General features: G+C 43.9%; 1 protein-coding gene across 2 annotated transcripts in view; it reads left to right on the forward strand.

Annotated features, from left to right (window-relative positions):
- Nucleotides 1-16,122, forward strand: part of EP400 (E1A binding protein p400) — a 135,045-nt gene that overhangs the window by 48,876 nt on the left and 70,047 nt on the right. For both annotated transcript variants that reach the window (XM_025401544.1, XM_025401545.1), the window contains 4 exons: nt 2,027-2,116; nt 10,217-10,324; nt 11,370-11,560; nt 11,957-12,134. In XM_025401544.1, coding sequence (XP_025257329.1) covers nt 2,027-2,116; nt 10,217-10,324; nt 11,370-11,560; nt 11,957-12,134 — 567 coding nt within the window. The remainder of the gene's footprint in view (nt 1-2,026; nt 2,117-10,216; nt 10,325-11,369; nt 11,561-11,956; nt 12,135-16,122) is intronic.

Raw genomic sequence — 16,122 nt, forward strand, 5'->3', positions numbered from 1 at the left:
ACTACAGTCACGGATCACTATGCAGCTAATTTTTGTATTTTTAGTAGAGACAGAGTTTCACCATGTTGGCCAGGCTGGTCTCAAACTCCTGACCTCAGGTGATCCACCTGCCTCAGCCTCCCAAAGTACTGGGATTAAAGGTGTCAGCCACCACACCTGGCCTGGTGCTGAATTCTAGATAATACCATCCTGCACTGGGGATGGATTGAACCCTGGCCTTTCAGACAACAAGAGAAGCACAACTGAGTACCGTAGGTTTGTGTCTTTCTTGTTACCTGGAAAAGGATTAGGTCATTTCTTCATGAAGAACACCTTTTCTCTGGCCTGTACTCTGGTACCTGCGGTTGGCTTTATGTAGATTGACATCTCCACTTTCCTTATTTTCTCACATTCTCAGGAGCACATTTGTGTACAGTCATGTGTTTCTTAACAACGGGTATATATTCTGAGAGATGCATTGCTGGGCAATTTTGTTGTTACGTGAACGTACAGAGTACTCAAACCTAGATGGTGCAGCCTGTGCCGCCGGCTACAAACCTACACACACGTGACTCTCCTGAATACTGTGGGTAATTGGAATATAGTGGTATTTGTGCATCTAAACATATCTTGACATAGATAAGCTAACATAAAGATACAGTATTACAGTCTTACAGGGTCCCATTGCATATGCGGTCCGTTGTTGGCAGAAACGTCGTTATGTGGTGCTCAACTGTATTGAAACAGACCTTTATTTGGCTTCTATTTAATGCCTAAAGATGTCTTAGGATAACTCAGAGAAGGCCAAATTAACCGCCCGAGGTCTTCTTCACTTTTCTTTTTTTTTTTTTTTTTTTTTGAGACGGAGTCTCGCTCTGTCGCCCGGGCTGGAGTGCAGTGGCCGGATCTCAGCTCACTGCAAGCTCCGCCTCCCGGGTTTACGCCATTCTCCTGCCTCAGCCTCCCAAGTAACTGGGACTACAGGCGCCCACCATCTCGCCCGGCTAGTTTTTTGTATTTTTTTTTTTTTTAGTAGAGACGGGGTTTCACCGTGTTCGCCAGGATGGTCTCGATCTTCTGACCTCGTGATCCACCCGTCTCGGCCTCCCAAAGTGCTGGGATTACAGGCTTGAGCCACCGCGCCCGGCCCACTTTTCTTTTCCAAAGCTCTCCACTCTGGAAACCAAGTGATCAGAAGGCAGAAGGAATGGCAGAAGGCGTTTCCAAGAAGAGGAGATGGCCAGGCCTGTCGTGAGCCGCCAGGGTGTCGAGTACAGTCAGAAAAGGCAGCACCCGGAGGCCCAGTGACTTGTGTGGTTGGGGTCAGGTGCCTAGGCCTTCTTGGTGGGCAGTGGGGGTCTTGTAGTGAAGAAATGAGGAGTTTCGATGGTGGGAAGGGAGAGATGTTATGTTAGATTGTGAGAAGAAAAGTTAAGAGCCAGCTGAGAGGAGAGACGGTGCAGGCCCCCAGGTGGGGAGAGGATCCGTGGACAGAGGGAGTTTGGCTGTGGGGATGCTGGTTGCTGCTCTTTTCTCTGCCAGGAGCCAAGATCTCTATGGCGAGTGAGGTGTGAGGTTCAGGGCTGGAGGGCTGAAGAGAGCGGAGCGGGCTTGAGCTGGTGATTGTGGAGGACAGGAGAGCCAAGGATAGTGTCAGGCTGATGTGGCTGGGCCTCATGAGATGGGCGATGGCGATGATGAGTTCACAGTGATCCCGGATGGCATGCTTGTGGGCTTTCCACAGTGGGGCTCTGCAGGAAGGTAGGAGGGTTGACAGCATTCCATATGTTGGCCTGAAGAAGGTCTGCCATGTGTGGAAAAACCAGGGCTGTCATTCACAGCCTGAAATGGAAGGGGAAATACGCTTCCAGTTTTCTGCTCATTTAATTAAATGATCATTTCCAAATTTAACCTGAGAAGTTTAAAAGCTCAGTTTCAATTTCTTTAATAGCTATGCAAAATAATTTCAAAGCCTTATGGTGTATAATGAGTAACAGCCATGCAAGTGGTGTTGCCTCTCAGTGACGCTCGCTGATAACCATTTTAGTGGACGACGAAGAGGAAACAATTGAAGAGGAGGAAGCAAACGAAGGCGTTGTGGACCACCAAACAGAACTTTCTAATTTAGCCAAGGAAGGTAGGCTGTTGCTACCTTATTAAACATTCAGTAGGTGCAAAGAAACATTTAAAACGTGTGAGATGTGAATAATAATACATTGAGGCAGCAGTGCCTGTTTTATGGAAAACAGTCCCTGTGTGCCTCCTGCTGCTCTCTCTCCTGACCTGGAGATCCTGGCCCTCCGGGGTTGTGTGTAGGACTCTGCTCTGACTGTTTTTTTTCCCTGCCACCTGCATGTGTCTCCCTGAATGTACTGTTGGTCTTGCATGTGTGAGAGCTTCGTATGAACGAATCCCACCACAGCCTGACGGGCTTGCTGTCTCTACTCAGCCTGTGTGTCCTGAGTTCAGCCGCAGTGTTATGTGTTGCTGTCAGTGCATTCATTGTCTTTGCCAGGCAGTATTTTTTTTGTAAATATGTCACTGACTATGTTTTGTGCTGTTATTGGCCATTCACCTGGTTCCCTGTGTTTGCTGTGAGCATTCTCCTGTTCCCCAGGCACGTGTGCATGAGTGGCTTGCCTGTGATCAGGGGCAGGAGAGTAACTGTTGTTTAGAGTGGGTGTGCCAAACTTCACATCTCAGGTAGGAACTCTTTTTTAAAAAATGAATTATATATATTTAATTTTATTGCTATTCTTTCATTGCTGTCACACATCTCAGGAACTCTTGGTATTGTCTGCCACTCTGGGGATAAAAAGTGGTATCTCCTTGTGGTTTTAAGTTGCACTTCTCTAATAACTGATGAAGTGAAGCATCTTTTCATGTTTCTTCCTTTGTTCATTTTGGCTCAGTTTGGTGTTTTCTTTCCGTATTGACTTGTTGGTGATGGTCTTTATATATTCTGGACATGAATTCTTGGTCAGTTCTGTGTTGCAGTGATATTTTCCCAGTTAGTGGTGTGTCTTTTCATTCTTTGCAGTACCTTTTGATGAAAGGTGTTCTTAATTTCAGCATACATAAAGTCCTCATTTCATGTTGTCAATGAGTTCCTGGAAACTGCAACTTGAAGTGAAATGGCGTTACATTAATGTTGTTTTATTATAGCCATGAGGAAAAAACATCGGTTTGTTATGCAGTTGACCATTGAGCAATGTGGGGATTAAGAGTGCCAGCCCGCCCCCGCCACCTGCACTGTTGAAAATTTGCATATAGCTGTTGACTCCTCCGAAACGTACTAACAGCTGACTGTTGACTGGAAGCCTTATCAATAATATGAAACAGTTGATGAACACTTATTTTATGTGTTTTTTTTTCTTTTTCTTTTCTTTTTTTTTTTTTTGAGACACAGTCTCACTCTGACACCCAGGCTGGAGTGAGTGGCGGACCACAGCTCACTGCAGCCTTGACTTGGACTCAGACGATCCTTCCACCTCAGCTCCCGAGTAGCTGGGACTACAGGTGCACGCTACCATGCCCACCTGATTTTTGTGTTTTTTGTAGATATGGGATTTCACCGTGTTGCTCAGGCTAGTCCCAAACTCCTGGGCTCAAGTGAGCCTCCAGTCTTGGCTTCACAAAGTGCTGGGTTTACAGGTGTGACCCATTGTGCCTGGCCTATTTTATATGTTATGTATATTTAATATTATGTACTGTATTCTTACAACAAAATAAGCTAGAGAAAAGAAAATGTTGTTAAAAAATAAAGAAGAGAAAATACATTTACTATGAAGTGGAAGTGGATGATTATAAAGGTCTTCATCCTCGTCATCTTCACGTTGCGTAGGATAAGAAGGTAGTGGGGTAGGGGGAAGGGGAGGGGTGGGTCCTGCTGTGGATAGAGGACCCTCACAGTTCCAACCCAGGTTGTCCACCGATCAGCTATACATCATTTTGCTCATAGTTGCAATTTCCAAGAACCAACCTATTGATGATGTTTAGTGAGGACTTACTGTAGTTGAATTTGTCAGTCTTGTTCACAAGGATATATCATCTAGAATTTTTCTGCTTTACTCTTACATTGTGAAATGAGTGCAGTTTCCCTTTTTTCCCCCAAATATATGTTTGGAAAGTCATATTGAAAAGCCGATCTTTTCCCCACTGATCTTCAATGCCAGCTCAGACATAAAACAAGTTTCCTTTTATGCACGGCTCTTTCTGGGATCTTTATTCTTTTATTGGAAAACTTGTGCCAGTCTGTACTGATGCCACACTGTCTTTCTTACTGCAGCTTTATAATAGTTCTCGATGTCTGGTCAGGTAGGTTCTCTGCCTTGCTCTGCGTTGGGAGGATCTTGTCTGTTTGGCGGCTATTTCAGATCCGTGCTAGAAGCAGCTCATCAAGCTTCACAGAAAAACCTATTGGGAATTTTGATTAGAATTTAATTGTATTAATGGATGCTTTGTGAGAATTGCCATCTTTATGAAGTTCAGCCTTTCCAGTCTATGGTGAAAATATAGTTCTCCGTTCAGCTAGGTCTTCCTAAATAGCTTTCCATGAAATTTGATGATTGTGTCTCTTTTGTTAAATTTAATTCTAGGTACTATATATTCTTAAAAGTTGTGCCAAGTGGTATATTTTCTAAAATTATATTTTAAATATATTGCTGATACGTGTCAGTGCAGTCGATTTTGTTTCTCTTATACTCAGCAACTTTTCTTTTTTTTTTTTTTGAGACGGAGTCTCACTCTGTCGCCCAGGCCTGATCTCAGCTCACTGCAAGCTCCGCCTCCCGGGTTTACGCCATTCTCCTGCCTCAGCCTCCCGAATAGCCGGGACTACAGGCGCCCGCCACCGCACCCGGCTAGTTTTTTGTATTTTTTAGTAGAGGCGGGGTTTCACTGTGTTAGCCAGGATGGTCTCGATCTCCTGACCTCGCGATCCGCCCGTCTCGGCCTCCCAAAGTGCTGGGATTACAGGCTTGAGCCACCGCACCCAGCCAACTTTTCTGAACTCTGTTCATTAATTCTTTGCATACAGTCTTGTATGCAAAGTCTTTGTATACTTCTCTAAAGAAAGAGTTTTTCCTTTATAATCCTTATTCCTTTTATACTACCTTTTCTTGCCATTTTGTGCTTGGTGGGACTTTCAGTACAGTGTTGAGTTCATGCTAGTGGTGGACAACTTTGGCTTTTTCTTGCTTTGAAGGGGAACACTTTCGGTAGAAAGGCAGAGTGTTAGAGTGTTGAGTCATAATTGCATGGTTCAAACCTAATGTTTGTTGCCTACTGACCCCATGGCCTCGGTCAGGTTGTCTAAGCTCTCCGTGGTGTTTTTCTCAGTTGTAAATGGGATAACCAGGGTTGTTCTGAGGATCTACAGTGTGTGGAAGCCTTGGCCTGACGTGTCCTATGGAGTGCTCTTCACTGCTGCTCTCAGGATGACTGTGATGATACGTTTAGTGTTTCCAGAATGGACATGGTGTATAGAGTTTTTGTAAATATTTTTATAAGATTAATGAAGTTCGTATCTACTCTTCAGTGTTTCTGTTGTAGATGGGTATTGCATGCTTTGTTTGTTTTTTTTGACAGAGTCTTGCTTTGTCGCCTAGGCTGGAGTTCAGTGGCGTGATCTCAGCTCACTGCAACCTCCGCCTCCTGGGTTCAAGCGATTCTCCTGCCTCAGCCTCCTGAGTAGCTGGGATTATAGGCACCTGTCACCACACCTGGCTATTTTTTAATATTTGTAGTAGAGACAGGGTTTTGCCATGTTGCCCAGGCTGGTCTCCAACTCCTCACCTCAGGTGATCTGTCCACCTGAGCCTCCCAAAGTGCTGGGGTTACAGGTGTGAGCCACCGCGCCTGGCCCTTGTGCATTAAATTGAGGAATATGACTTTTTCTTTTCTTCATAGTCAATTTTGATAGTCACTTTTCTAAGAATTTCTTTATTTCATCTAAATTTTAAAATTTATTGGCATACATTGTCAATAACTTCTCCTTACAGTGTTTCCGATCTTGGCTACGTTTGTACATATGTCACTTCTTTCCCCTAATACTGTGTATTTAAGCCTCTCTGTTTTCTTGATAGTCTTGTCAAAAGTTTGTCAGTTTCTTTTTTTTTTTTTTTACCTGACGCCTGTGTATTGTTTTCTGTTTTGTTTCTGCCCTTAGTATTTCTTTTTTAAAAACATCTTTTTCTGAGTTTTTAACTTGGATGACTAACTTACTAATTTTCATTAGCTCATTAATATAAACATTTAAGGGTCTGAATTTTTCTGTAATACTGCTTTAGCTGAATATCATGCTTATTATTCAGTTTTAAATATTTTCTGATTTCCCCTATATATATATATTTTTTATTGACTTGTGAGTTATTTAGAAGGATGTTTCTTAATTTCCAAATAATACAGGGTTTTCAATATATATTTTTACTATTATTCTACATTAATTGCATTTTGATCAGACAGTGGATTTATGGGATTCTTACTGATCTGGATTTTGTTGAGGTGGGTTTTGAATGGACCAGTTTATAAACATTCCATACATGCTTTAAAACAACATGAATTCATCAGGTTATGGTACCCTTTTCTCTCTGAGTCCACCAGGTAGAACTTGTTGATTGCATTATCCGATTCGTCTTATCCTTAACTGATTTTTGTCTTCTTGCTCTATCAATTACTAAGAGAAGTATGTTAAAATTTTCCATTATGATAATGAGTACCTGTTTCTCCTTAAGTTTCTGTCAAGTTTTCATTGTATGTATTTTGAGGCTATGTTAGTATGTGCATATATAGATTTAGGATTGTTATCCTGTTACCTCATTTTTACTTGGTTCTAGATAATGTTATCACATCTGTTTTCTATTTGATGAGTTCTCTTTTAAGCTCTTCCTAGTCTTTCGTTAACCCATTGATTAAGTGTTAAATTCCAGTTACCAGTTTGTTTTAAGACATTCCCAATGGTTTTTAAGAAAACCTACATGAAATTTTAAAATTATCTCTTGCTGTGTATTCACACTTTCAGTCTTCTCTTTTATTTCTTCAGGTATAAAATTTTATAATCTGTGCCTGATAATTGCATGGGTGACGTTTTTGCAGGTCTGATTCTGCTGTCGTTTATGAATCCTGGTTTCTGCTGATGGTACATTGTTTCCTAGTGTACTTTGTGATTTTTGACAATTTATTGGAAGTTTATTGTGGCAGTTATTTTAGGCCTGACACTGAGGGAGTTTCCTCTAGAGGGAGTTTCTGTTAACTTCTAATCTGTGTTCTTTTATAAAGCATGTCTCTTGTAAACAGCTTGTAGTTGGTCTTCTCTGCCCTCCAGTTTATTCTAACATCCCTGTGTCTCTAAATTGGAGTGTTTAGTACATTTGTATTAAATTTAAGCCTGTTCTATTAATAATTGGGCCTAGATCTATCATAATTTAAAAATTTATTTTGTGTTTTCTCACCTGTTCTTTAGTCATCTCTTTCTGGTTAAAGCATCAGTCAAGTATTTAGTTACTTCATTTCCTCTTCTCTGTTAGCTTTCTGTGTTCTTGTTGCGATGGCTATCTGATCGTGGTGTGCGTTCTTGACTTACTAGATTACCTGTTAAATCAGCGCTGTATACTGTATACTCTCTCTGGGGCAGAGTTTGGGAGCAGCCTTGCTGGGTGGTTGTGGCGTAGGTCTCCTGTGAAGATGGTTTTCAGAAGGCTTGATGTGGCAGGCTGGAGGATGCCATTCCGGGCTGGTTCATTCTGCCAGCTGATGGGCTCTGTTGCATGCTGAGGGCAAGTTTAGTGTCCTCCTGACCTGGGGCTGGTGTCTCAGGGCAAGTGTCCGTGTGGGAGCAGGATAGACACTGTAGTATCTCTTATAACTGAGTCTTGGAGTCACGTGCTGTCATTCTCCCAGATGGTGGTCACATCGGTCAGGCCAGGTCAGTGTGGGAGAGGCCAGGAGTAAACTGCAGGAGGTGGGTTCTCGGGCATCCCGTTGTCTTCATGGTGTCGAGCTGAATCCATGAACAGAGCCTCTCGTCAGGTCAAGGCTTCTTTCATGGTCTTCAGGAGCTTGTGAGAGCTTTCTTCACAGAGATGTGGTACATTTTTGAAAGTTTAATTCTAAGTATATTTAGCTCTTCATATCCATGGTTTCAGATCCATGAATTTGATCAACTACAGATAGAAAATATTTACCAAAAACAAAACAAAGCAAAACAGTAAAAAATAATAATACAGCTGGTGTGGTCGCTCACACCTGTAATCCTGGCTACTTGGGAGACTGAGGCAGGATGATCACTTGAGCCCAGGAGTTCAAGTTCAGCCTGGGCAACATAGTAAGACCCCATTTCTAAAAAAACAAACAAACAAAAACAAACCAAACAGCCAACCAGAAAAATCCCCAAACCAAATAAGCCAAAATAACAGCACAACAATTACAAAAAAGATACAAAAAAAATAGTGTAACAACTATTTACATAGCATTCACATTGTGTTAGGTATTATAAGTAACCTAGAGATGATTTAAAATATATGAGAGGATGTGTATAGGTTACGTGCAAATATACATTACTGTATATAAGGGACTTGAGCATCCTTGGATTGTGGTATCCGAGAGGGTCCTTGGAACCAACTCCTCAAGGATTCTGAGGGACAACTGTATTTAATTTTCTGTCTAAATGGGTTTTTTTTTCTTCTATTGCATTTTCTAACTCATTTATCTATGTGGAGGCTGATTTCTGTGTATTGTTTGTTCTGAGACACCTTACAGAATTCTCTTGTTATTGGAAGTTTCCAGTTGTTTGTCTTGTTTTTCCTACTTATATATAGCGTCATATGCTGTAGTGGTGCAGCCCAGCATTTTGCTCTGGAAGCATCAGACAGACAGGAAAGGTGAAGAACCTTGTTAGGAACACCATGGACACACCACCTGGATTCCACAGCCAACACTTAATACTTTCACTGGGCTCCATTACGTCTATGTCCATCAAGCCAGTGTGGCGAATGTTTAACATCCTGAGCAAATGAATTCAAAGGGTGTTTTGCTAGTCCCAAATGGGCAGTGCCTTTAACGTGGTCCTTGTAGGGGACTTGTCCATGGCATTTGTTTTTTTGACTCAACAGTCTTTATTTGACATAAAATATAGATGCAGAGAAGCTCACATATCACGAGTACACAGCCCAACTAAAGTGTTTTCCCCTGTTAGATCTACCACTGTGTGAACATTCTTTGAACAGAAATCTGGGTTTACATTTCTCATTCCTCTGGATAGACTCACTAAAGGGGGAAACGATGGGGTTGAGGGCATTGGATTCCAAAGCCCTTCAGCTTTCCGTGTTGATTTCCAGAAAAATCCAGCCAGTTTACGCCATTATCAGCAGCAAGTGAGAGTACCTAATTCATAACAGTTTCTCAGTGTTATGATTTTCAGGTGGTTGATAATTCTATACTAAACAAATTGTGCACTGATTTCCAGGGATGATCAATTAAAAAGTATTTCATTGCCCTTTATACTTTTGTGTATGTAACAGCTTCATATCCTTTGCCCATTGTGATTGGGGATTTAATGTGTGGTATTTTTTTTAAGCAATTAGGGTGAGTGTTTTTTTAAAAAAGCCTAACTATGTTTTATCATACTTTTTAACATTTTTGCTTTTTATTTTTTACTTTGATGTTTTATATTGTTATATATCATCTTCATCAGTTATTTCCTATCAGTGGTGTTCATTTTTTACATTTTTATTTATTTGTCTATACTGTTACTGTTCATTTAGATTATTTCAGGTATTTTAAATCTTTTGTGAATACAGTTGAGTTTCTTTCAAAGATTCTCGTCTTTATAGAGAAAATATTTTATACATTTTTTAATTTGCATAAATTTCAGGGGTGCAAGTTCAGTGCTGTTCCCTGGCTGTACTGTGTTGTGGTGAAGTCTGGGTCTCTGGTATGTCATGACCCAAACGTGTGTTGCGCCTACTGAGTAATTTCTCATGATTCCCCTTGCACGCTCCAACAAAATAGTTTACACCTTTTATCAGTAATGGGCAACCATTTTAGTTTTTAGAAGAAACAAGTGTGCTTTTAGACATTGTAATTTTTTTCCAAGGAGTGATCTAAAGCCGGAAAAAGGAATACATGTGAGAGGAAGCCCCTTGCCCTTCTTACTGTGGTTTTCCTGGCCGCTGCTCCTTCCCAATTCAAATGACAGTTGTTCTAAAGTAACAGCCCTTGTGCCCTCAACCCTCTGCAGCTGAGCTGCCCCTCCTGGACCTGATGAAGCTGTACGAAGGCGCCTTCCTGCCGAGTTCTCAGTGGCCCCGGCCAAAGCCTGATGGGGAGGACACAAGTGGAGAGGAAGGTGCGCTACCAGCCTTTGGAAGAATTCAGGGTTAAAAGCAGAAGCCGGAATACTTACAGACAAAGACTTCAAATAAGATTTAGAAAATTTCTTTTAGTTTGATAAAATAAAAAATTAGAAATATTTAATAAGTATCTTTATGTTGAATAGAATTTTGTTACATTCTGTGCTTTTATTAACCTGGCACAGCTATTGGGACACTTGATCATGTTGTGAAGGGTGTAAAATATTTTTCTCTAGATTTATAAACATCATTGTTTTATGGACCTAGATAGCATGTTTATTCAGGCTGTGCTGTGTTTGTTTAACACATCAGTTTTGAGTAGTTTATTTTACTTATTAGACTTTCTAAACAGATGCACAGAGCATACCAGAAAAGGTCTGCCTTTCCTGCTCTCATTCCAGTTCTCGGGACAGTTAGACTCCCGCATACAGTTCTTGGGACAGTTAGCCCCCCGCATACAGTTCTTGGGACAGTTAGCCCCCCGCATACAGTTCTTGGGACGGTTAGACTCCCGCATACAGTTCTTGGGTCAGTTAGACTCCTGCATACAAGTTGGGGAGGGGCCCACAGGAGCCCTGGGAAGCTCAGGCCTTTCCCGACCCCACACTGCTAGCAGGACCAGAGGAAGGAGTGGTGGGTTTGGTCTCCTCCCAGTTTCCCACATTTGGGAAAGCATTCTCCTTTTTTATTTCTTGGTGATAGAGGGGAGATCCCTAAACCTTGAAACACCTACATGTATCTCTCTGTGATACCAGCTCCTGATTGCTATGGAGACATTTTCCAAAATGCCAGACTATTTGGGGCAAATTATACTCTTGGAGGGCTTTCCGGAGTGGTCCTTGGTTTGATAGTTTCATAAGAGTTCTCTCCCATTTATCCAGATAGCATTGTTAGATATTTTGGATTCCAGGTAAAAAGTTATTGCCTAATTCTGTATTTGAAGTAGTTGGATTCTATAAACTTTTTCCTGTTTTAAAAAAAGGTTCAGATTTATAAAGGCCTCTCAGCAGCCCCCACTTCTCTGTTTTATTGTCGTTACAGATGCGGATGACTGTCCAGGCGACAGGGAGAGTCGCAAGGACTTGGTTCTCATTGACTCACTTTTCATCATGGATCAGTTCAAAGCTGCCGAGAGGATGAATGTCGGGAAGCCAAATGCCAAGGACATTGCGGACGTCACTGCGGTGGCTGAAGCCATCCTGCCCAAGGGCAGTGCTCGGGTCACAACCTCGGTGAGGCGCTGAGCTTTTCAAGTGTGGGATGGGCCTTTGAGAGACAGAGCACATAGCTTAGCCATGAGAAAAGCTTTTCCTCTTCCCAGTGAAGGGCTCTATCCCAACTACAGAGTTGTCAGAAAAAGCAATTCTTCATGTGCCTGTAGTCCCAGCTACTCAGGAGGCTGAGGCAGGAGGATTGCTTCAGCCCAGATGTTCAGGTGTTGAAGACCAGCTTGGGTGACATAGCGAGACTTGGTCTCCAAAAGAAGCACTTCTTCCTCTTCCTGTTTTCTGTAGATCATTTTTGTGGCTTTCTAATCGGTTTATAGTGTGACTTTGGTTTCAGTTTTTAGAAAAAGTTTGGTGATTGTTTTGACCAGCAGCCACTCTTCGATCTGTTCATCGCTGCAGGTCAAGTTTAATGCTCCGCCTCTGTTGTACGGGGCTCTCAGAGATTATCAGAAGATTGGCCTGGACTGGCTGGCCAAGCTCTACAGGAAGAATCTCAATGGCATATTGGCAGATGAAGCTGGACTGGGTAAAACAGTGCAGATCATTGCTTTTTTTGCCCACCTAGCTTGTAACGAAGGTAAGAGTTTGCTAGTTTTTTGAACAATACCTATTTGCTAAGACTTACCCATAGGCCAGTGTGTTTGATGGGAGTGTGGGGACTTGGCCATCTTATCTACTTCTTTGCTTCTGTCCTTTGACCTGAGCAAATTGAGGCTCAGAAGTATTCATTGTATGAATGAATAAAAAACTAGTTCACAGTTAACATCCAGTAACTATTAGTGAAAATCTAATACAATGCAGAGACTCATCAGGCTGTAACTGAACCTTGTGACTCCAGGGGTCAGGTCACCGTGCAGTGTGTGGGCAGCAGAGCAGGTGGTCCACTTCCCTTGCTGCTTCTAGACTGGCACGAACCCCGCTGTAGGGCTCTCAACTGTGTGGGGTGGTTTGTGGCACGCATCCTGGCTCACTGTATCCTTTTCGTGTTACTATGTGCACGCCTTCTCTTGTCCCTCTTGCTCCTCTTGCTGGATTTCACCTGTCAGTGGGGCAGCGTTTCTGATCCACCGCTCGGGTTCCTTAGGGAACGGGCCTGGGTACCCTGTGGGGGCTCAGCCTCTGCATGGCAGCCCCACCTGGTTCTTCACCCTCTTGACACTTCTGACTGGCACACAGGTTGTGTAGGCCCTCTGGCCTCCTTTCCAGTCTTTAGAGTCAGCTCCCTGTTCACTGCCCTTCCTATCTTGGCTTTTAGGTCAGGTGCCCACCTTAGTCTCCTGCTCTGTGCCTAGCTGCAGAAGAAAGTGTGACTTGTGTCTCTAACACAGGACAAGGTTTCACTGTTCTTGCTCTTGTAAGAGAAATGTTCAGTAAACATCTTGGAATGTGGTTCCCACTGTATGTTCCAGACTTAAAGCAGGCTTTGCTGTTCCTGCAGAGAAGAGGGGACGTGGCCTCATCTTCATATTTGAGCTTTGAAAGTAAAGATGGGCTGGGCGCGGTGGCTCAAGCCTGTAATCCCAGCACTTTGGGAGGCCGAGGGGGGCGGATCATGAGGTCAGGAGATCGAGACCATCCTGGCTAACACGGTGGAACCCCGTCTCTACTAAAAATACAAAAAACTAGCCGGGCGAGGTGGCGGGCGCCTGTAGTCCCAGCTACTCGGGAGGCTGAGGCAGGAGAATGACGTGAACCCGGGAGGCGGAGCTTGCAGTGAGCTGAGATCCGGCCACTGCACTCCAGCCCGGGCGACAGAGCGAGACTCTGTCTCAAAAAAAAAAAAGTTGGACGTGTTTAAATTAGGAGGGGCAGCTTAGGGAAGTGATGACCCCATGGGTGCTCTGGCTGAAGGCTGTGTGAAAAGAAATGGAGCACAGTGGGCTTGCAGTGGGGGTCTCAGTCCAAGTAGTTTAAGGAGAGAGAGGCAGGGCTGAGGGTCCCTTCAGCTCCGGAGAGGGTTTTGTTTTTTGTTTTTTTTTGAGATGGAGTTTCACTCTCATTGCCCAGGCTGGGGTGTAATGGCGCGATCTCGGCTCACTGCAACCTCCGCCTCCTCGGTTCAAGTGATTCTCCTGCCTCAGCCTCCCAAGTAGCTGGGACTACAAGCACTTGCCACCATGCCCGGCTAATTTTTTTTTTTAATTTTTGGTAGAGACAGGGTTTCATCATGTTGCCCAGGCTGGTCTGGAACTCCTGAGCTCAAGTGATCCACCAACCTCAGCCTCCCAGAGTGCTGGGATTACAGGCTTGAGCCACCGTGCCTGGCTCTTTTTTTTTTTTTTTTTTTAAGGCACTGTTGCCTAGGCTGGATTGCAGTGGCATGATCAGGGCTCACTGCAGCCCTGACTTCCCAGACGCAAGTCATCCTCCCACCTGAGCCTCCTAAGGAGGAAGATCACTGTGACTGAACAAAAAACTGGCTAATTTTTGTATTCTTGATAGAGATAGGGTTTTGCCATGTTGCCAGGTTGGTCTTGAAGTCCTGGGCTCAAGCAGTCTGCCTGCCTTGGCTGCCCAAAGTGGTGGGATTACAGGCATGAGCCATCATGCCCAGCCTGAAAGTAGCCTGTGCTTCTAAAACTAGGGGATTGTATTTTGTCAGTTGAACAGATGAGTGAATCATTCAGCGTTCATTCATCTGCTCCTTAATGTGATGGCTGTCACAGACCCCAGGCACTTTTCTAGGTCCTGAGGGTGCAGCCCTGCTTTCAGGAACCCCACACTGGTACAGATGAACCTTGAAATGGACTGATGACCCAGCATAGTGACAGGATCCTGGCCAGCTGGGGCAAGGTGGCAGGGAGATGGGGCACTGGGGGTGGGGGCTACAAATGCAGCTGACATCCAGGAACACCACCGAGGCCAGTGTGAGGGCAAGAGGGTATGAGGGGACGGTGGGGGATGAGTATAGAAAGATTGGAGTCAACCACGATAGAGGCCTAGCAAGCACTGGAGCTGATGTGGCTTTGCCTTAGTGTGTGGTCTGCATCAGTGCAGGTGCTGGTACAGGTGTCTGCGCAGGCTGGAGAGCAGTGGTGTGATCCTGGCTCACTGCAACCTCAGCCTCCTGGGCTCAAGTGATCGATCCTCCTGCCTCAGCTTCCCAAGTAGCTGGGAATACAGGTGTATGCCACCATGCCTGGCTAATTTTTTTTTTTTTTTTTTTTTTGGAGAGATGAGGTCTTACTATGTTACCCAGGCTGGTCTCGAACTCCTGGCCTCAAAAGATCCTCCTGTCTTGGCTTCCCAAAGTGCTGGGATTACAGAGATTACAGCTGTGAGCCACTGTGCCTAGCCAGCTTTTCTTTTCTTCTTCTTTTTTTTTAAAATCTTGTTTTTTACTGGGGGTTAAAATACCATCTGGATTTGATTTGTGTTTACTTACTCCTTGGATTGTGTGTTTTTTTTGTTTGTTTGTTTTTTTTTTTTTTTTTGAGGTGGAGTTTTGCTCTGTTGCCCAGGCTGGATGAGTTGCAGTGGCATGATCTCAGCTCACTGCAACCTCCGCCTTCCAGGTTCAAGTGATTCTCCTGCCTCAGCCTCCTGAGTATCTGAGATTACAGGCGCACGCCACCATGCGCAGCTAATTTTTGTATTTTAGTAGAGACGGGGTTTCACCATATTGGTCAGGCTGGTCTTGAATTCCTGACCTTGTGATCTGCCTGCCTCAGCCTCCGAAAGTGCTGTGATTACAGGTGTGAGCCTCCGCACCCAGCTGGTTGTGTCTTTTGAAGAGTTTATTGTCCTGTTATATTTTTTTCTTTGTGACACTTCTGTTCATATCCTTTGTTTATTTTTCTATTGGGTGGTTCTTTTCCAGGATCAGCAGGAATGCTTTGCATATTAGCAGTAATGGCTGTAGATGGATGTGTTGTAAATACTTGTTTAAAGTCTACTAAGTCTGTCTTGTAACTTGGTTTGTGTTTCATTTATAGCACAGAAGTTGAAATTCATATGTATTCCTCTAATAATCTTTAAAAACCTTAGTTTTCTCGCCAGGCTCAGTGGCTCTTGCCTCTAATCCCAGCACTTTGGGAGGGCAAGGCAGACGGGTCACCTGAGGTCAGGAGTTTGAGACCAGCCTGGCCAACATGGTGACAACCCATCTCTACTAAAAATACGAAAATTAGCTGGGCATGGTGGCGTGCGCTTCTAATCCCAGTTACATAGGAGTCTGAGGTAGGAGAATCACTTGAACCTGGGAGGCAGAGGTTGCAGTGAGCCGAGATTGTGCCGTTGGACTCCAGCCTGGGTGACAAGAGCAAAACTCCATCTTAAAAAAAAAATCATAGTTTTCTGAAGAAGGAAATTTGAAACAATGTTATTTTAGGATGGTTTGGATGTGCCCTCACTAAAGCTTGGGAAGCAGTGATGGGCACAAGCCCTTGGCTGACAAAACACAATTTAGACGCCTGCTGCATGGTCGCCTGGCTTGTGGGAAGGACCTGAGCAGGGTCTGGGGCTCTCCGTCTGTGAGTCTACTTTCTAAGTGTTGCTCATTCCTCCGGACTCTTGGAGGAGCTCGAGAGCGGTTTGAATGACACCAGCGTGTTCTTGGGACTGCT

Source organism: Theropithecus gelada, chromosome 11, assembly GCF_003255815.1.
Source record: "Theropithecus gelada isolate Dixy chromosome 11, Tgel_1.0, whole genome shotgun sequence".
Lineage (NCBI taxonomy): Eukaryota > Metazoa > Chordata > Mammalia > Primates > Cercopithecidae > Theropithecus > Theropithecus gelada.